Below are 21,011 nucleotides of genomic sequence, written 5' to 3' on the forward strand. Positions count from 1 at the left end.
CTCTTCTTTCTTCCGATTTGGAGTTCATGGACATTTTTTACAAGTGGGACTGCTGGCAGTCCATAAAATGTTAAAGCTCTCATGATTTTGTTCAGAAAAGCAGGGGTATAAGTTGCACTCTAGGCTTGAACAATCAATCCTCCCTAACTGTTCCCCTATATCCAATGAGTAAAATAAATTCTCACATCTCCACCTGATGTGCTGTGTAGCACTTGGGCATCTTTTAGGTTGAAAAGAGCATTATAAATAAAAACAATTACACCTTTTATACAGGATGTTTGACATTAAGACCATGTCTTTTGAGTTGCACCATCTGATCCTCAGTTGTTCAGTCTCTACTCTCTCATTATTTCAAGGAAGTGCTTGATCATTCACAGCCTGTAGAGTTCTTGTATGACCAACAGCATGGCTTCTCTTTTCAAAAATACCGAGAGGCCTGGCTTGAAAAGCTTTTATCTTGGGTCTCTCTGGATATGTTGTTCAGTATAGAAATTCACTGCTTCAGATTTAGTTATATCAGTATTCCTAAAAATGTCACAGATCTAATAGATAGCCAGTGCATCTGACCTCTTTCAAATTTGACAACTTTATTGTTACAGACGGATCTTAGCCATGCAAGCACCTCAAGATATGGTTTAGACTCGTAGGACTGCTGTTGGACTGGACTGTTGGACTGTTGTTTTGACTCCACTGGCATTGCTTGTCTCACATGAAAGATTTGCAGAATGGATGGTTCATCAGTTGTGATTGATAAGCTAAAAAGCAATGTTGATATACTGCATTTGTCTCAAGACAGCTATTTTTTTAGATTTGTATGGCTAGGCACAATTCTTCATGGTTGTTTACATATTTAATTTGTTAATCGAGTTAGCTTGAGTTAGAATTATTGTCACATGTAGAATTACAATCAGACCTCTGATCAGACCTTGAACTGTTTTGACACAGTTGTCTGTTAAGTATATGTTGGATGTATAATACAGCAACCCCACCAATACAAAAGATACTGTTATTATTTCATCAGATGGTTTTACTGACCCGTCCCCCAGGGTGCTGTAAGAGCGTATTTGTAACTTATATTCTTATGTATTTAAAACTCTTTGTGATGACTTTATTGCAAAGTTTGAATTTGTTTTGTTTGAATGTTGTGCCTTCCTCTTTAAAGCACGGTTGTGAGGGTGTAGGGTTATTTGCACCTCTGTGAAATTCCTGACTACTAAAATTTTCTTCAAATAGGTGAAGCCTGACAGTCCTAAGGCCTGCCTGACCACGCTGTGTATTCAGTGTATTGATCTCCAGTGTCCTGTTGTGCAGATAATGACTTTTTTCTCAGCAGGGCAGGCTGGTGGGGGGGGGGGGGGGGTGTACTGCAGACTTCCCAGAAACTTTGTGCTCTGCCTTGTGCGAGAGGGAAAGAGAGGTGAGGGAATCTGTTAAGTGGGAGTGGAAGTGGATGAAGAGCTGTGGGAGAAGCTCAGACCTCAGTACACCATATTTAAGTAAGAATGAAGCTACTCAGGAGGATATAAACCCTCCCACGGGAGTGTTTGAATGCAGCAGCTATAAGAGACTGCCAAACTTGTTTAAGTTTGTCATCACTTAACATTGCTGGGGCTGTAGTGTTGCATAAAATATCTACTAGAACATGGAAATGGAAGAGTTGCCCTGTTGTGGACTGTACTTCTACTGAATAGGGTGTTTCAGTACCCTGTGGTGGGCTTTTTGTAATTTGTCATCTTTGGGAATTTGTCTTTGGAGTAATTCGGATCTTCAAATTTCAATCCTTCATCAGGACAGCAGGATAAAAATGGATTTGTGTATAGTTTTTGTGTGCCAATGAATTGACATCTGGATTCCATTTTGTGTGTGTGTGTATGGGAGATGTGTTTGAAGTCCTTGAAGTAAGTCACAAGAAAGCAATGCAGCCACAGTCTCCTGTGTATTGTTTTTGAAATGTACTTGAGCCTGTACTCCTTAGTTTAAAAAAGCAAAGCTCATATTGTTTGACTTTTTTAGGAAATACCTAGTTTTTCAAATAAATAAAGAGCATGGAGCATCCTTTCCAGATGGTATTGATTTTGTATGGTGATTTCATGTGAGTTGATTGTTATCCTGGTAAAATTTCAAATGCATATCAACATGGTAAGCATTGAAATTGCAATTTCATTTTTTGTAAAGAGGAGCAAGGAAGAACAGTACTTGGTACAATTAACATAATCAAACAGATGTTCAGAATCATCCTGCAATAACTGAGGTGTTTATATGGCTCTTATACTAGTTTATCCTTCTTTTTCTGGGTGGGTTTCTCGAGTGTTAAGTTCCTAAATTTATGATTTCTCATGTTCTCCTGCTTGCGTCTGACAGGTGTCACCAAGGTAGACTATGGAGACATCTCCAACAGAGTCATCCTGAGGCAGAAGCTGCAGTGCAAGCCCTTCTCCTGGTACTTGGAAAATGTCTACCCCGATTCGCAGATCCCCCGGCACTACTATTCCCTGGGAGAGGTGAGGCCCCCGGACAGTCCCCCACACACAGACACATGGGCAGGCCTTCTGTCCAGCACTGAAGTGACGCTGATAGTGAAGAGATGACGCTGTCGACAAACAGCGATACAAGTGCAGAGTAAGAGACAGATGATAGAGGAAAAGACAGATTTCATTTTGAATATCAATCAATAATCAATAATGTCCATGTTATGTGTGCAATATATAATGATATTATTATTGATTATTGATTGCTCATGTAATAATTCTGCATGCCAGGTATGGTGTAAGACTCACCTGAATGACAGTTGAAATGTTGTGGTCAGTGGTTCTGGTTTCTAGTATGAGTCCGGTTTCTTACAGTATAATGAAACACTTCATGGCCCACAGCTGGGTGTTTGATCACATGTCATGAGATCAGATTCAGGGTAAAATGGCCTTGACGTGCTCAGGGGAAATTGAAGCTGTGGCAGCATGAATAACTGGTTCGGCCCCCTGCTGATTACAAAGCTATTGGCCTCAGTCTAGCAGAATTGAGACAATAGAAGGACCTTCTGGAACAGCACTTGTATTGTGCTGGATGGTAGAAGACTCAATGTCTGTCCACCTGGACAGTCACTCCTCCTGCCTCTTATTCACATCGGGAGCCCAAGGCAGTGATGAGACATTGGGTAACAGCAGAAGGACAATTACAGTCCTCAGTAATGGCAGATTAGGTTCATAGATGCCAGGCACGACGAAGACGCCCACTGTAACTCGGGCCCGTCTGATCCTTCCTACACTTTACCAGTTCTTCACCATCATCCGACAGTGCGGATTCAAGACGGTGCTGGGTAAATTATAGGAAAACTAGTTAATTTAGAATAGTTGGCATGTTGATGTTGATGTCCATGTTAATCAGCCTTGTTAATTATCTTTGAAGTACATGTGGCATCTTAGATTGATTATCTTTGTCATGTGGAGTCTGGACTACTCCAGCTGTTAAATGGCAGACCCTGGTGTTTTTACAGCTTTGGGTTGAAATGTAGTTTTTTTTTTTACTCCTACTTTTATGCTGATTTACTCTCATCCTACATAACTGTAGTAAACCTGCCATGGCCAGGAAGTGTACGTCAGTCCCTGCAGAGTGTGCCCATTGGTATTCAGAGAGGCAGCACTCTTCAATGCCTAATTTAAGTCAGACCGACCATTCAGTGACTGCTGTAAAAGCATTAGGAAATCTTTTTTAAAATTTATAATAGATTTTTTAGAAGACAGCAATTGAACAGGGCTTTCATTTTTATTCAGTGTAGAAATCGGTAAATCTCATTAATTACCCTCTCCCCGGTTTCTCTATCAGCCTTGTACACATTGTAATTACATTCCAGCAGTTCCTGAGGATGCCATACATGAAATATATTCTCAGTGTTGCTTTAATGGCAACATAAAGCATATTCAAAGTGATGCTGCTTTCAGCTTGAAATATCTTGATATTTCTCTCTTTAATTGCCCTAGTCATTACATGAAGCCATTTAAAATGCAGTAGAGGAATATTGTTCTCTGTGTAATAAGGATTAAAGACTCTTCATGGTTTTCTCTTATATTATTCTGTGAGAATTTTACTTTTTACAAAGTACGTTCACAGGTGATTTTGGCTCTTTGGTAAATGTAGTAAAATAGCTTCACTGATGGGTCCCACAATACTTGATGTTTTTTCAATATAAAAACATATTGTGATAGGCAAAAAAAAATGTATGAAGCAAATGTCAGCAAGTTTAGTCAAGTAGGCAGATAGCCTACAGTGAAAACTTTTAAATCTAGTGTAGTACAATTTAATTACCCTTTCTGCCTGAGGCAGAGTCTGAATAGTAGATGAAAAGAGCATTTGAATGCAGTGAGAGGTAACCTACAGTGTTACTCACAATTAATTAACCCACAAAGGACCTGTATATCATTCAAAGAAGCTCAGACTCCAGCTGGCTCCCTTCCACAGCAGTCGATATGTATTCTGGCAGAAATATTACAGTGCAGCAGCAACTTGGTGGGTATTTAGTTGAGATGTTTTATTGAAAGACCTCAGGGCTGTAATGATTATTGTTGCTTACAGAGCTGCCCGTACCACAGCACAGTGTTCATACTGTGTTCATCAAGTGTTTGTCCTAAAATATATTGAGGCGTTTTCTCCGATGATTGCACATACTGTAAATACTCTTTGAATCATCCTGAGCTTTGATGTAATTGTCTACTCCCATAGAGGCAGGGTGAGAATGCAGCACTGATGTCGCTGAAGTCTCGAAGTTTTGAATGATTTAGGGAGTAATCGTGATCAAGTATGACACGAGTAGAAACAGTAGTAAAATAACGTGCACCAGGGCACATGTATTTTATTGCTGACCTGTCCCTGAGAATACTCTTCTCGGGATCAAAGGGACAGCTTCGAGTTAATAATAATAATAATAATAATAATTAATAATTGCTTACACTTATATAGTGCTTTTCTGGACACTCCACTCAAAGCGCTTTACAGGTAATGGGGACTCCCCTCCACCACCACCAATGTGCAGTCCCACCTGGATGATGCGACTGCAGCCATAGTGTGTCAGAATGCTCACCACACACCAGCTATCAGCTATTAAATCATTTGAATAGGAACAATCTTCTGTGAACCCCAGCCAGGGGCAGAGTAATGAAGCCAATTCATAGATGGGGATTATTAGGAGGGCATGATTGGTAAGGGCCAATGGGAAATGTGGCCAGGACGTCGGGGTTACACCCCTACTCTTTTTGAGAAATGCCCTGGGATTTCTAATGACCACAGAGAGTCAGGACCTTAGTTTTATGTCTCATCCGAAGGACGGCGCCTGTTTACAGTATAGTGTCCCTGCCACTATACTTGGGCATTAGGACCCACATGGACCGCAGGGTGAGCGCCCCCTGCTGGCCCCACTAACACCTCCAGCAGCGACCTTAGTTTTTCCCAGGAGGTCTCATATCCAGCTACTGACCAGGCTCACACCTGCTGAGCTTCAGTGGGTTGCCAGTTGTGATTGCAGAGTGATATGGGTGCTTAGTTTCTTGGTGTTTCATGCGGAGATGTATGCAATGTAGATCTTTTTGCCTGAAAAAAATTGTGAAATGGACACTTACTTAAAACATAACTCTAAAAAGAAAAGAAAGTTATGTCACCATTAACAGTAATTCCGCTGGGGTATGTATAAACAGACACATTGTACATTTACATAGACATGCACTACCCAGGTTATGTAACAATTGACTTAATGAAATTTAACTTTTCATAAAAGCACCACAAAATATGTAATGTATTTTTTCATAATTTTCAAGTAGTCCCCTTGCACAGTATGACTGTATAGTGCTTCCTTAAGTAGCTTCCATTAGCTATTTAATCTGTCCATTTTCATTTTTATTTCTTCAGAGTCTATTTAATCCATAAATGTTTTTTTTCCCCATTTTATTGTAGAATACAATGTATTCATTATATTACAAAATGTGTATGTCAGAGTTGCTCAAAAGAAGAATCTGACTGGCATAAAATGTGAATTGCACAACAGTTTCTCAAAATGAACTATTACGTACTGTAAATCAAACATTATATATATATACACAGTACACAGTTTTTATGTGTTTGCATGTATCTGTATGAATTTTGGCTTTATTTTGTATTGTGTGTCACAGTTGTATGTCATGTTGCAGCCTTTGCCATGTCTCAGGACAAGTTCTATCAACAATCATCTGTATCAGAATGCCACCCCACACAACAGCTAGGCCTCAGTAACAGCTTAATCGAAAAAGAGGAAGAAAGTAAATTCACAGGCATAATTTATTCTGCAGAATGACAGCTTCTGCTTCAGAGGCTATCACCAAACTCCCAGCTCAGAAATGTCAGAGAGCCGAGATGTAAGCGAAGTCGAACAGTGTGATTTAACGGCTTGTAGGCACATTTACATTCAAATAATAGTCTGCCATTGCCCTCCACAGGGACCAAAATGCCACGGGTATTTATATGAACCACGAAACACCATTAACCAAACAAGACCTAGGCCCAGGTCCCAGTTTGCTTTTGATTAGGGAAAAAAAGAAAGATGTTAAGTGTGATGAAGACCTGAAAAAGGTCTGTGTCAGATATGGTCTCAGGGGGCATCATTTTCAGAGTGTTGAGACCTGCTTTTTAGCCTGCTGAATAAGAATACATCTGTTAATGTGTGGATTTCCACATCAAGCAGCAGTCCATGCAATCTTTAATACCATGATGTTGCTGTGGAGATTTGTCAGTAGAAGTTACTTTGCAGGATGAATTGAGCCCCGTGTCTGGGGGAGCCCCAGTTTGGGTATATGCCATGCTGGGGTGCTTCATTTTATGGCGCCTCATCAGGTGGGTTTATTCAAGAGGATTGTATTGGTGAAAGATTTTTGACCTGACAAACTCTGACAAACAGAGAAGTTGTGAGTCTGGCTGGCCTACTTAGACATGAAGTTACAAAGAGCCTTGTAAAAGCCCCTGTTATTTATCACTGTTAGACTGTAAAGATAAAAGTCAAATCATGATTATTGTAACTACGGATCTGAATTTGCAATGCTGACTATCTGTTTTAGGATGATAATAAAATTAGTGTTTGCCACACTCCCTGTAACAAAAAGATAAAACATGTCTAAGAACTCTGGAATTAAAAAAAAGATTGGGATGAGTCAGATAGCAACTTTAAGGTGGACTTCTTCTTATGGACTAATGTAAGACTTTGTAGTTTTACTACCACCATCTCTGTTGGCAGGTAAATATTTACAATCTACAAAAACATAAAGTTAGGTTAATGGGCTTCTGAGAAAATTGGCAGTTGTGTGTGTGTCTGTGTTTGTGTTTGCCTTTAACAAGTCACAGTCAGTCAGTCTGCTCTGTCTACAGTTGGTTTCCTGGTGGGATTGGGATGGGTGTTGTGCTCACCAGAGTCAAGGCCCTTCTCATTGTGTTTATTAATTCTGCAGCCTCCTTTGATAAGTGTATCAACAGCTGACCAGGCCATCTAATTATTGCTCAATTGATAGAAGAGGAATAAAAACCTTACCACAGCAAATTTCTACATGTTTTGTCCCCCGTATAGGTGAATAGGTCCTATATTTTGATGAAGGGATGAGCTAATAATAGTAAGGTTTATTTGGGACTACAGTAAAAGAAGCCTTTTCCCCTTTTCAGATCCGCAATGTGGAAACGAATCAGTGTCTGGATAACATGGCCAGGAAGGAGAATGAGAAAGTGGGAATCTTTAACTGCCATGGCATGGGGGGTAACCAGGTGAGTCTCATGGTCCTCTTCTCTTTCATCCTGACGTCTGGGGTCAGCCTGATCCATATTGTGTTCGGCATGGTTTTGTTTTAAATGAATTATCTAAACATTTGAAGAGACTTCCTGGACAGCACTCAAAACTTTTCACTCCAGTGTGGAAATGTATTCAGTTGTTACAGTCTCCACACAAAATCTGATGACTGTTCAAAAACCATAGAAATAAGAGACAAGATAAGGATCTTTTTCATCTTTCCTGACCCACATTGTCTGCTGCTAGACTTGTACCTTTCAGCATTTATTGCTGAAGTCAGAAAATTGGCAGCAAATTTTGCTGTGGAGCAGAAAGCTACACAGCCATGTTCGAATTATCTTCCATTTATTCGCTTTTGTGTTTGACTTTCCAGCTGAAACTTGAATGGAACAGAGCTCTTTGCTCTCCCAGGGCACGTAGCTTTGTACAGTAGTTTAAGCCAAAAAAATGTGTGTAAAAATCAGGCATTGAAGTTTAGGGAAAAAAGTGCCCTGTGCTTTTCTAATAAGGACTTTTTTTTAAGTTATTGTTTACTTAATTGGGACTACATAACAGTGCCGTAATTAAAAAGCAAACATTACGTGAGATAACAACATGCCCCAAAACCATAAAGCAAAGTTTTCTGTAATCCATTGTTACTGATAATCAATTCTCTAGTCCTTCATGGTGTCTTCATTCACTTTCACTGGACTTCTCTCTACCTGGAGGTCTGCTCTTAACTGTAGCTGTCCCATGTTATGTAATGAACCATACTGAATAATAATCATAATCACAGTCATTGTAATGTCCCTGTACATGTCATGTAAAAATGCTAGTTAAAGGTCAGGCATGTTGTTAAATCTCTTTGTGTAGTGTTTATGAAAGAGGTATGATAGTGTTATGGAGCCTCATTTAAGTAAAGCGTCATCAAAAAAAATCTAATATTCTACATTTTTGTGTTTTTGAATTCCTGTCTTCCTGCCACATTGTAATCGAGTTGTTCTCAGCAGTGTTTTATTTTGTGAAAGCAGTGCTACCCCATTTTGAGCCTCTTTCAGGTCTCTAGAGTTCAGCTGGATTGAGGCAGGCCAGTAATTGGATGGGGTAACCTCTGCAGGAGATGTGTATTTTGTTTCGTGTGTCCCTGAAATTGACAAAGGCGAAAATGTATCTTCAACGATTAGAGCAAAGCAGTGCTGTGCTACATCAATGTGCAGAGTGTCCTTGACATTCCTTGTCTGAGAAACAACAACTAGCAATTTGCCTTTTTTCTGTGAGACAGATGGAATGGTTTTAATGAAACCAGATAGGACAACCAGAGGTTTGCATATTTGCACAGAATCCGTGACAGCATTCAACTGTGGTACTCGAGAACAGCTGAGTACTTTGATTTTCAATCCACCTGCTAAGTGTAAATAACCTGATTACTGTAATGACTGGCTTCATGAGATTGCTTAACCAGTTATTAAACTATTGGTGATTTCAAGAGATCAATAACTCTTGCAAGAATTTGTGTGAGAGCCATGGTGTACTACACAGGGGAATTAAATGTTTTGCAGTACGTGCCATGAAACAGTGAAACTAAATGTTTCTAGTAAATTAGTGGGGGGGTTTTGTGTGTGATATCGTCTCTACTGGGAAGAACAGAGTTCAGTGCCGCTTGTTTTTTTTTCTCATCCATCCTTTCCTACCTTCCTCCTCTGCAGGTGTTCTCCTACACTGCCAACAAAGAGATCCGGACCGACGACCTCTGTCTGGATGTGTCAAAGCTGAATGGCCCTGTCATGATGCTCAAGTGCCATCACTTGAAGGGCAACCAGCTGTGGGACTACGACCCTGTGGTGAGTTCGGCTCCAGTGCTCCACTGCAAGCCGACAGGAGTGCGTGCTGATCCGCCAGCAGGGCTGGAGAAAGTTACCGTAAAGAAGTAATCCATTACAGTTACAAGTTACTTGTGCAAAAGAAAGCCTTTGAGGATTAAAAAGAGATTGGGAGAGCGGTAAAATCTTTATCACACAACCAAGAGGAAACAGGTTATTAAAAATACTTCCTCCCATCCTCCTTTTAGGTTAAAAAAATATTTTTAGCTGCAACCTGATAATCTAGTGCATTACTTTATGAAAATATCTTTTCCCAATACCATTAACAAGGCAGCTTTCAAAATTGTTGTGATCCTTTGAAAAATACTCACGTTTTCAGCATCTAAAGAATCTCCTGTTCATTTTCCCAAATTATTTTTTATTAAGAAAATAATTTCCTTTTTCACAACGCTGTGAGAAGCTAGAAGATCTTGGTGTGTCTGGAAAGAAAGGCTGTTGCAGGTTTGGTGGATTTTGTTTCTGGTTAGTGCTTTAATTTAACCACAAGAGTCAAACCACAGAGGGCTGCTTCAGCAACAATATAGGGACTGAGCTGTCCTACAGGGCAAAGGGGAGGGCTGGGCTTTCCACTGGTGCTGTGAGCACCGGAGGAGCTGGGACACACTAGATGTGTGTGAGAGTTTCTTTTGTTGTCTTCTTGAAACCTAATATCTATGTATACATATTTATTTTACATGCAATCTGTGATGAGTTTGGGACGCACAAGGTTAACAGGGTGTCTTGAAGATATTAGGAGTGGTACAGTAGTCTACCAGCTTAACACCTCCACCAATGGCAAAATATCTTCAAGACAAGACCAGCCACCATTCCATTTTAGGAATAAAGGAAGAGTACACAAAATAAATAAAAGTAGAATCTCACAGGTAAAGGTAAACACGGTTTAGTACTGAAAAGCAGAGGTTGAAATACTAGCAAGACAGCTGGCCTGTATGGGAGGACTGGATGTGAGGGAAGAATCCTTAAGTATCTCTCCAATACAGTGCATTCTGCTCTGTTCAGCCTCATCACCAACACCTAAAACGCAGCAACCACAATGAAGAACAAAAAAAAGACATGCTAGTAACATAGCTACCTGTACCAAAAGCAATGACTTCCCAGGGCACATGGGCAGAGATTCAGTCCAGATGTCATGGAGCATTTCATTTGCCCTGATCTGTCCCCTGGCAGAGTTTTGTCTGGGTGCAGTTCGTGAAGCGCACAGTGGTCAGTGACTCATTTCTCCCCTCCTTTCACAGACACTCACATTGAGGAGACTGAACTGAATCCAATGACTCTATACAAGCCAAGCTATAAACCGGCGGTATCGCTCTCTCTAGATTTATTCTTTACGGGCGCTGCTTTATGGAGTTTTCGTCATGTTTCTGTTCGATAACAATGTGCTCTCACCAGCGACTTTTTTAACTATTAAGGCAGTTACACAGTCTGCTGGCTATGAGACTCTGAATTGCCCGCTGTTACTGTGCCCAAACACAAAAACTGATTGCTGTTTCTGCTAACAGAAGGGTTGTTTTCTGAGAAAGATTGTGTCCTTGTTGATGTGTTCTCTGGTAACAGAGCACTAAAACACCTACCCCTCTCTTTCTCATTCTTAATGTCACCATTTTGTTTTTACAAGAGTGCGAGAGCTGGCTCAGACTCCTCAGTCTTCCCCTGGTAATTGCTGAGCCGCAGCCCAATTGTCTGCTGTGCCAGACATTGTCTCCGTGAGTGAGGCGCAGGGACAGTGACAGCTCAGCAGAAACTTTGCAAAGGCACACCTCAAAGAAAGCACTTGCTTTACTGAGCCACTGTCAAGTGAAGCAATGAAGAAAATGGAAGAAAATAGGATTTTGTCTGAATGGCCTTTTCTGCTGATCTGGCAGTAGTTTAAAAAAAAAAAACTACTATAGCTCTAATACTTTTCATTCCCTTTTGTAATATTAAAGGATACCACTCTGGGACAGGGTACAGATTGCAGTAAGTGCTCTCCATATTGCTCTCTTGAATGAGTTTTCTTTTTCCTTTCATAACTGTTTTATTAGGCAGGTAGTCTGAAAGAGTGATTTTTTTAGGCTCATTTGGCTTTCAAAGTCCTAACCTTACTCCTTACTCCAGCTCTAACCATAAGACATGTTAAAACTGTGCCATGCCCAGTATTATGTATTATAAAAGTACTGTTATGTTTTGTGTGACGACAGTCCTGAGCAAGTATGAATGTTGTTGTATCACCGCTGTGAAGGTGATACGCCAGCATGTTTTGTAGACTACACGAGAGTGCCCTTGAATACAATGTGGGGAAGCCCATAATTGTTGTGCCAGTCAAATACAGTACTGTATGTCTGTTGCACACTAATCCAGATTCAGTCTGAAGCAAGATAATGTGCTCGTTGTTTTTAAAATGGGGGCAAAGCAAGTTCTCCCCAGGTGTTCTTGCAGTGTGTGGATGCTAATCACAGCAATTCATTTATCATGGCTCTTTATTTTTGTTTATGGGTACATCTTCTGATTATTTTTTAAACTTGTTTTGTTATGCAGTGAAGAAGAACTTACCTCTTCAGTAAGTTTCAGTCGGGGGAATAAAAACATACGGAAAATGCTGGCTTGCCAACTAAAAAAAAAAAGGTGCTAATTAAACAGATTTTGAAGATAGCAGAAAGCATCTGTCCAGGCTGTCTTCTTGCGCTGGCAAAATGTAATCCAGCCACTTCTCTCCAGAAGACGAATTTCTTCAAATCATAACCAAGTGCCTGGTCTCCACCCAGCCTGTAATCTGATTCATTCTCTAGGCTCTTATTGGCAGCTCACTCATGAGCAAATATTGTGAAACACATTTACATGTGAGAACTGTTGTTAAATCCTACCTCACAGAAAATATTAATATTTAGCAAGACTTTTCTGCATGTTAAAGTGGCTTTGAGTTGCCACATGTATTGAAAAGGTCAGCATTTTCTGTCTCCTAAGAATTCTAGAATTTGAGATTTTCAAGCAAGAGGAATCCTTTTGGCTATTTTGCTGTTTATTTTCAGTAATATTTTCAGAAACAGTTCTTGGTGGAATAGTTAAAATGGTAAACTCAATCTCAGATTGCAATGAATTCTCTTTTACTAGATATTTTACCGTTTTCACTACTTCCTGATATTTCCTGCTTAAGATGTTTGGTGGTTCTGTTCCCTAGAATTTGAAGGCCATCAATGGTATTTTAAAGACTAAATATAACCCATATCTTGTAGAAAACTTCAATTAAAAGAATCTCTTTTTAACTTGTGCCATTCTTCATGAAGCCACAAGCTATTTCAAGAAGGACGTGTGATTGAAGGTGCTGGATTTCACATTCTGGGAAGTGAATTTTCACTATAGACTGAAAAAAAGTTAAATAAAGGCAGGAGCAGGATAATGAACATATTTCCCACACGACAGATTCCCTTTAAAGACAGCAGTGGTAACTGGGCCATGTGCAATGTATTTCTAGCCCATTTTTTTTGTCAATTTCAGCAGATAATTTCCAGGGACAGTCAATCACACAGCTGCTTTCTGAAATTAGCACTTCTATTAGCACTTGAAATTGCCAAACCTAACGTGCCAAGAGAAGTTACCAGAAACTGCTAGAGAAATCAAGTACTGTCTCATAAAGTCCAAAAAGTCACAAAATCAGAGTTAAAAAGTACTACATTGGGGATAAATTATGGAAGCTTGTTTCAATTTCCAGCTAAGCCAAAGAGGTACATTTTGGGCCCTTGATTCTCTCAGTAAAACTTATGGCCCTGCTAAATTGAAAGCATACTGTTATTCTTACTGCTGTTAAACATAACCACATCATGTCAATGAGGAAAGACTGCTTTCAAGTCTTTTTGACAAAAAATCTGCAAATAATAATTTAAATACATTTAAATCAATGCAACATTTAAAGCTTTGGAGCTTCATGGAAGAGCACATTGTAGTAACTTCCTGATTTCTGTAAATATACAGTATACTTCAGAGAGCTTTTTATCGTTCCCGCTGGCCTTCTTAAAGTTACCCCTCTCTGCCTGAACTGATGTGCAGTCGAGCTGCTGGTGCAAAATGACAGCTGTGTGTCTCCATGCTGGGTGCTGAACTTCGATGGTGGATGATGTAGGTCTCCCTCATATCTAAAGTGCTTTGAGATCTGTTGAGAATGATAAAACTATTATATCAAATGACCACTAACCTACACAGATGGTGCTGTTACACATTGGTGCCAAGAGTTGGTGAATGTGTTCTGGTTATAACAGCAGCAGTGCTACAGTATATTGCTCGAAGTTCATTTCCAAATGTGTTTTCACACAGAAAGCTTCATCAATCCAGTGTAGAGGATGCTGTGCCCTACCCACGTTACATGTAAAAACAGGACACAGAACCCATGTTTCCAATGTGTCCCAAAATTAGCCCAGTAAGGCAATAACTGCATTATGCTCGGGTCACAAATGGTTTTAATTTTTGTCATCCACTGTCAGCATTCCCAGCTGTTATCCATCTGCTGTGAGGTGTCGAGTGCCACTGTGGTTCGTGGCTTTGCTTTCCGGTTTTGTTGAAATGGCACTGTATCCTTTCATCCTTTAACAACCTTTCACGGTGTCACGATCCTGTCATTGATGAACTGGGTTGGTCATAATGTCTTGGCAGTGTAAAAATTGCTGATTGTAAATGCCCTAGATGGCAAGCAATAGTGCATTGGTTTAGTCCAGCCTCCACATAACAGTGGCACAAAGGTGGTGGCCTTGATAAACAAGTATGTTGGTTCCTCTATGTGTTTTTCTTTCTTGACTTTCTCAAAGTTCAGTCTCTTTCCCTGTCACCTTCCTCCCACACTAATGTAGTGATTTAGTGCTTAAGCACCAAAGTCACTTGAGTGAATCATGGTCAGCTATGAATGATCAACTGATCACAATGACTCCAAAAACAATGATCAGTATCCAAAATCCATATATATATATAATTTCTGCTAATAACCTTGTGTCTGATGTTCGTTATTGAAGTAAATCCTTAAATTGACTTCTTCAGTACCTTTGAGAAATTTGAACTGAAATTGAATCAGATCTCCTCTGATCAGGGCTAAAGTTATCTGGTTCCTTTGGCCTGTTTATGTATGATAAATGAGATTAACTATTCCAACCATAGTAATATCACCTTTATGCCTTGTTCACCAAAACTAAGAACACCATTTGCATTTGTCTTACTATTGCATTTAAAGTTCTAGAATCATTCTCTTGATGTCAGTTTGACACATTGAGCTGTAATCTGTTGCCCTTTTGAGCATTTTCCCAAAAAAACTAATTTCACAAATCATGATAGACACTGAAGTTTTGGATAGGGTCATAGTGGTTTTGTGTTTCCTGAGCTACCACTAACGTCTCACAAGAGACAAATCTAATGTTTGTATAATTTGTACTGTATATTTAACAGGTTTGCAAGAATCTAGAATGAGTATTTAACCTTATACTGTAAGTCACAAAGAGTACTGGTAGTGTATTCCTAATTACCATTTATCTCTCAGGCTGTAATTTTATCTTACAGTCACTTTCAACCTCCATCTCGACCCTAATATAGCTGTATTATTTTACATGTAAAACCTTGAGTGTGCTTGTTCTTTTTCCAAATGGAAGAGTTTTATCTTACAATTAGAGTGCTTTCAATTTATGCTGCCTCCTACCCCAGACTTTCACCTCAAAATTCAGTCCTAAACAACTGTGACGTTGTCATCTACCCATCTCCAGTCCCACCTGGCTTACAAAAGACAGACGGTGCTTGTTTTGTCTTTTGTCTTAATCTTTCTTTCAGTTTTTTTGTTCATTCACTCATTTATAAGCATCTCATCTATTTTTTCTGTCTTTCTATCTTTGTGTATCTGTAACTCCCCCAGTTCTCAACCAACAGCCCGATGTTGTTAGTTCTGACAGGCAGCAGCGGTAATTCTCTGCCCAGGGATTTCAATGAAGCTCGCTGTGCTAATGGAGAAGGTAGAGCTAAATGGGCAAGGAAGTAGATCTGATTGCAGAGCCAGGGTTTTGTAGAGGTCAAGCTAAGAAGGTTCATTAAATTAAGAAAGATTGATACCTGAAACCAGCTCTATCGAATCGGCACGGACTTGCAGGCTGCTGAAGGCCTTAACTAGTCATCCTCTCTTGGGCTGAGGGGATTAGGGTGTGAAAAGTCAGTGCCAGCGGGGATAAAAAAAATGTTTCTGGTAATGCAGTTAGAGCATTTACAGACAAGGATGATGTGTCGAAATTCGCTCTAGTATTGCACTAAGCATTACAGAAATAACAAAAGCAGAAGAGCATGAAGAAAAGTATTAAGATGGAGAAAGTCATTCAACCCAATTTCCTCTTATGGTACCTAGTAGCTCATTGATCCAAGGATCTCATCTAGTTTTATATACCTACAGTACATTTATTTAACCAGGCTCTTAACTCCATGCCAACAATGCTCCTTGAGGACAGTTGACAGTAGTTTACTTTGTACTGTATATATCAAGAGACATACTCTGAAGAAAATGGAAACTTTTTGTTATAATTTTGTGAACTGTGCCTGTAGAATTCTTGCCATGTTTTATTAGTGTTACGCTCTTTCCATTTTTAAATAAAGACTCAAGTCCCATTTTTTCCTTTTTTGAGCTTTTTTCATTTTTAATTTTTTTGTCGCTTTTAGTACACGGAGAATTGTTTTTAGCTCGTTTACTTTTTTAAACAGCTTTCATTTTTCTCTGTGCTTTAAATGCATCTGTTATTGTTAAGCCTTTTATAGCTACTGGCGTTACTCTAACTTGCAGCATGACAGACACGTTGAAGATGAATTGCTTCTTGACCGGTTTTTGAGCAACTCGTCTGAAGAGGTTTGATCAGGGAGCTACTGTATGTCAGCAGTTCAGTTCAGTTGAGTTTATTTGTCATATGTACAAGTGCAATGAAATGCTTATTTGCATATATGCCCCTAATACAAAGGACATTAAGGAGACACCAAAACATAAACGCAGAACAGCAGCAGGAACAATAAGTTAAATGGCAGAGAACTTAAAGAACAAGTCAGACAAGCAGTGCGAGAAGAGAAAAACAAAATTGAGTTGAAAAGGAACGAGTAGAAGTTAATTCGAGATTGAACAGTAAAAAACAAGAAGAAGAAAACAGTTTTGGAACCTCTAACTGTTGCTTTGTCAAAATGGTGTCTTCTGTCCGCTCTCAAGCTGGTGCTTGTGCTGATGTATAAGGGCCGTTGAACTTCAAGATTGGATCCTGACTCTCCAGAACCCATGTTTGACCACCCCTGGCAGAATCCATCATTAGTCACTGAAGTTTGATAATATGTTGAATAGTATCCCACAGGGCTTGGCATGTTGAAATTATCTTCATTGCAACAAGGAATTAATTTCTCAGATTAAATACACTTTGTGGATTTGTTTATGCGAGCCGATGGCTTGCCTTTACTGACCCGTTGTGAAATATGTAGACAGTTTGCCAGAATGGAATAGGGTGCCAGCAAACGCTTTGTCTAAACTCTGAATATTCTTGCATGTTCTCTCCTAGAAACTGACGCTGGTGCATGTGAACAGTAACCAGTGTCTAGACAAGGCCACCGAGGAGGACAGCCAAGTGCCCAGCGTGAAGGACTGTAACGGAAGCCGCTCCCAGCAGTGGCTGCTGAGGAACGTCACACTTCCCGAGATATTCTAGGACAAACCGCCAAGGACAGTGGACACGCCATTCACTAAATGATGAGAAAAAAAGGAGCCAGAGAAATACAGAGGGAAATGTTTTTGGGCTACCTCGGCGCAGACCTTTCTGCTACCCCTGTTTCGGCAGCGGGAAGGAAAAATGATGGCCAGACGGATCTCCCAACTCCACGAGAGAGCACGAAGTGAGAGACACTTGGGCATGAAGGAACAAAACTTGTTCAGTGTGCATTTGCCTTCCTTGTGACGAGGCCGTTGTCCTAGTGCAGCTGCACATCCGTTATGTTTACGTGACTGCCTCTTTTATTTTTTCAAGATTTCTTCGTTTTTTTATTTGTTTTGGGTTTTTTTTCCCCCGTTTTGTTTTTTTGAGAAGGAGAAAGGAGTCCTCATGCGGGCCGCTGCAGTGATTCATCTTGAAGGGTCAAATCTCGAGGACGTGTTGCGTCTGCGGTTTTGTTGAGCAAGAGCCCTCTATCATGGCCATGCGCAGGCACGTCCTTCCTCTCTCGTCTGGGCAGGCCCGGCCTTCTTCCACCAGGCACTTTCCGGAATATTTCATCACTCTCACGCTTGCCTTGAAGGCCCACATTTCTTGAAGGGGAGATCATGGTGGAACCTGAGGCTGACTGGCAGATGGTTTCATGTTTGTTAACAAGACAGTATACCATGAGACACAAAAGGGTGTGTTTGTTGAACTCAACAAAGGTGATTAAACAGGGTTGAAACGACTTCCTAGAATATAAAAAAAATAAAAGTTTGTGATATCTTCACTTTTTATGTAGATTTTATACATCAATTGTAAAAGTATCAATTCATTTTTTTTAACATTTTGGTGAGTGCCACAAATGATTTAGTTGGTTTTTTTGTCTGTTTTTCCATCTTTCAGTTTTACAATCATGTCCATATAGAGCTAACAGTATACACCTAGGTGTCTGTATATCCCAGGCTTGTTGCCTTCTTGAATTTCTGTTTCATTGTTTCATTATGGTTCTGTGATGTCATTGATATCTATCTACATTTTTTCAGTACCACTACCGCGAGATGTCCTGTTGAACTAACTGCTGTCATATCACCCTCAGCTGGTCACCGTGTAAAACTCCAAGGGCTCTTTCCTCTGTGTGTGTGTACAGTACGTGCTTCTGCAGTTCTTACGGAGTATCTTGCTGGTCACACCAAGACGTCACATACTCTAAAGCAGCCTTTCTCAGTATCCCAGTGGCCATCAGGTGCTGACAGGCTGTATTGTGTCAATCTGATTGGTCAGTCACTTGTTTCACTGGGTGTCTTAAGTGTACAGATTTATGTGTGAGTTTGGTCACTACTGTACCTGACCTGACTCTGGAAATACCTGCTGTATAAGCACTTGTAGTGGATATGAAGACGTCCTCTGTGACTTTATGAATGCAAAGTAGAAAAGTCTGTAGCTTAGTATCTCTGTTTACTATAAATGCGTACTTTGTCATATCATGGTTTGGTCACTGGCCAAAAAAGGATATTAATTTGTAATGAATGATTTTGCTGTAGCACTGACAGTGCAATTTTATTTTTGAATTACTCTGCTGATTTTCAAAAGAGTATCTGCTATGTAAAAAGTCATATCCAGAGTTAGAAGTACCAAGACGCATATCTGACCAAATATGTTATCCATGACCAGCTCCTAATTAAGCAGTTGACACCACACATTGTTTTCTTAATGCAGGTAGTTTGTCCTTGTATCATATCACCAACCACAAAGCCTTATTCCAGGTACTATTCATTTCAGAATTATTCAGTTTTATACCAGAATATTGAGTTTTGATGTGCACCCACGAGGAAGAGAAATTGAGGTTTGCCACCTCACTTTCCTTTTGTTTTCCTAAAGTTGATGTCGATCATCCTAATTATGTAGTTCCATATCTGGCTGCCTCCGTATTAAAACTGAATGAAAACAATCTAATATGTGTAGCTTTCAGTTTCATTTCCATTTTTTTTTTATTCTGAGGTTGATGCTGCAAAATGAAAGACAAGCCACTAGAGATTCATTTGTCTTCCTTCTAAATCCTAAAGTCACCACCCACCCTCCACAAAAGAGCCTTTGTTGTGTTTCTTTCTTCAAGATGGCCTGAATACAGCCAACCAGTCATTGTCACAATTGAAGTGCTGGTGTTGATCATAGCATCCTGACCAGATGCTCATACCCCCAGGTAGGTCACTAGAGCACTCGATGTCTGTGTAATTGATTTTGACAGACACGGTATGCCAGTTTTAGAACACTTTATTGAATGGGCTCTCCTAAGGTCTGTTCATTTGTCAAACATTTTGAGAAACAAAATTTTGATAAATGATAGATACTGCATGCACTAGAACATCCATGCAGAGTGCGGTTTAAGATCATGACATGAGCAGCAATAAGTCTTACAATTATCACAATGTTAATTGTCTCATTTGCAGAGGTGTTTTGGGAATACACATTGAAGGTGTTTTACTTTGCTTTTAAGAAAAGCGTTTTAACTGTATATCATGCCAATAAAATGTGGTGATTTGAAAGAAAATTAGCTCTCACAGCAGATTAGTAGGTACAATACTAGTTCTATGCCATATAACAAAGGCTCAAGCTGTGGATACTTTACAGTACAGTTGGAATCATGCAAACCAAAAATTAAATGCTTGAAATCCTTCATTAACAAGTTGCAGTCGTACTTGTAAAGAAGGGTTTTTTTTTTACAAAGTTTGCTTCTCCCTGTCTTATGTTTAACAGTGCCCTCCAAAAGTATTGGTACAACAGCCCAATCTTTTATTTTTATTTTACAGTCAAGAAATCCATATTTGTGATAATGAGATTTTTAGAAAGTAGTGAGATCCATATCCCTTTTTGTCTTTAGCTTGTGTAGTAATAAAATCCACAGCAAAATTCCACAGCACGACAGTGACCAAAAACATACAGCCATCTCCATGCAATCAATGAGATTTTCAGGAGAAATAAGTAGAAAATCTTAGACTGGCAAATCAGTTTCCAGATTTCATTTCAATTGAGCATGCATTTTACAGTACATGCTGAGAAAACAAAAATAAATCAACACCCAAGAGCAGGCACAAATACCTCAAATGATTACACAGTTTATTGCCTTCACTTGTTGTCTTAAACAAGATCAAATACTGACTTTCAATGAATATGTCAATGCTTACGGTAACTTGAAATCTCTAGATTAAACACAGTATGTTTTTGTTTTATGTGAATAAATTTGTGAATCAAATTACCCAAAAATATTTATCGGACTTATCATTCATATTATTCTCATGATCACAAGTACAGATTGCTTGTATGGCACTTTTTGGAAGGTGTTGTTATAGTGATTATCATGTTGCTAGGCAAAGAGTAGGAGCTCGGAATCAGAATACAGGTACTGTAAACCTGCAAGAATGTATACTTCAAGAAGTTCAGAAATCTGGAAAAGCATGGTAACTTGACTGACACGATCTAGGTTCTCCCACATCTCCAGCATTTTCTGTGGAAACTTCAGCTGGGTTTAAAATTCTCTCCTGATGTTTCCAAAATAATGGGTTTACTTTCCTCTGAAGCCCTCTGTTGTCAACACTGGTGCTCAGTACGATTGTGGCCTCTCTGTTGTATCACCATGAGTCTCCCAAGTCAGCCTCGCCTCGCTCGGTCCCTTCTCCCCATCTAAGACCTGACCTCCTGAGGATGTAAGCGATCAGAACC

At 39.7% G+C, this 21,011-nt stretch overlaps 1 protein-coding gene across 6 annotated transcripts in view; it reads left to right on the top strand.

Moving 5' to 3' along the window:
- The window catches only part of galnt1 (UDP-N-acetyl-alpha-D-galactosamine:polypeptide N-acetylgalactosaminyltransferase 1), a 202,288-nt gene extending 183,046 nt beyond the window's left edge, over nucleotides 1–19,242 (top strand). For all 6 annotated transcript variants that reach the window (XM_069195001.1, XM_069195002.1, XM_069195004.1 and 3 more), the window contains 4 exons: nucleotides 2,362–2,501; nucleotides 7,666–7,764; nucleotides 9,472–9,606; nucleotides 17,163–19,242. In XM_069195001.1, the coding sequence (XP_069051102.1) occupies nucleotides 2,362–2,501; nucleotides 7,666–7,764; nucleotides 9,472–9,606; nucleotides 17,163–17,309 (521 nt within the window). In that variant the 3' untranslated portion in view covers nucleotides 17,310–19,242. The remainder of the gene's footprint in view (nucleotides 1–2,361; nucleotides 2,502–7,665; nucleotides 7,765–9,471; nucleotides 9,607–17,162) is intronic.
- Nucleotides 19,243–21,011: the final 1,769 nt, after the last annotated feature.

The sequence above is a fragment of the Lepisosteus oculatus genome, chromosome 10 (genome assembly GCF_040954835.1).
Source record: "Lepisosteus oculatus isolate fLepOcu1 chromosome 10, fLepOcu1.hap2, whole genome shotgun sequence".
Classification (NCBI taxonomy): domain Eukaryota; kingdom Metazoa; phylum Chordata; class Actinopteri; order Semionotiformes; family Lepisosteidae; genus Lepisosteus; species Lepisosteus oculatus.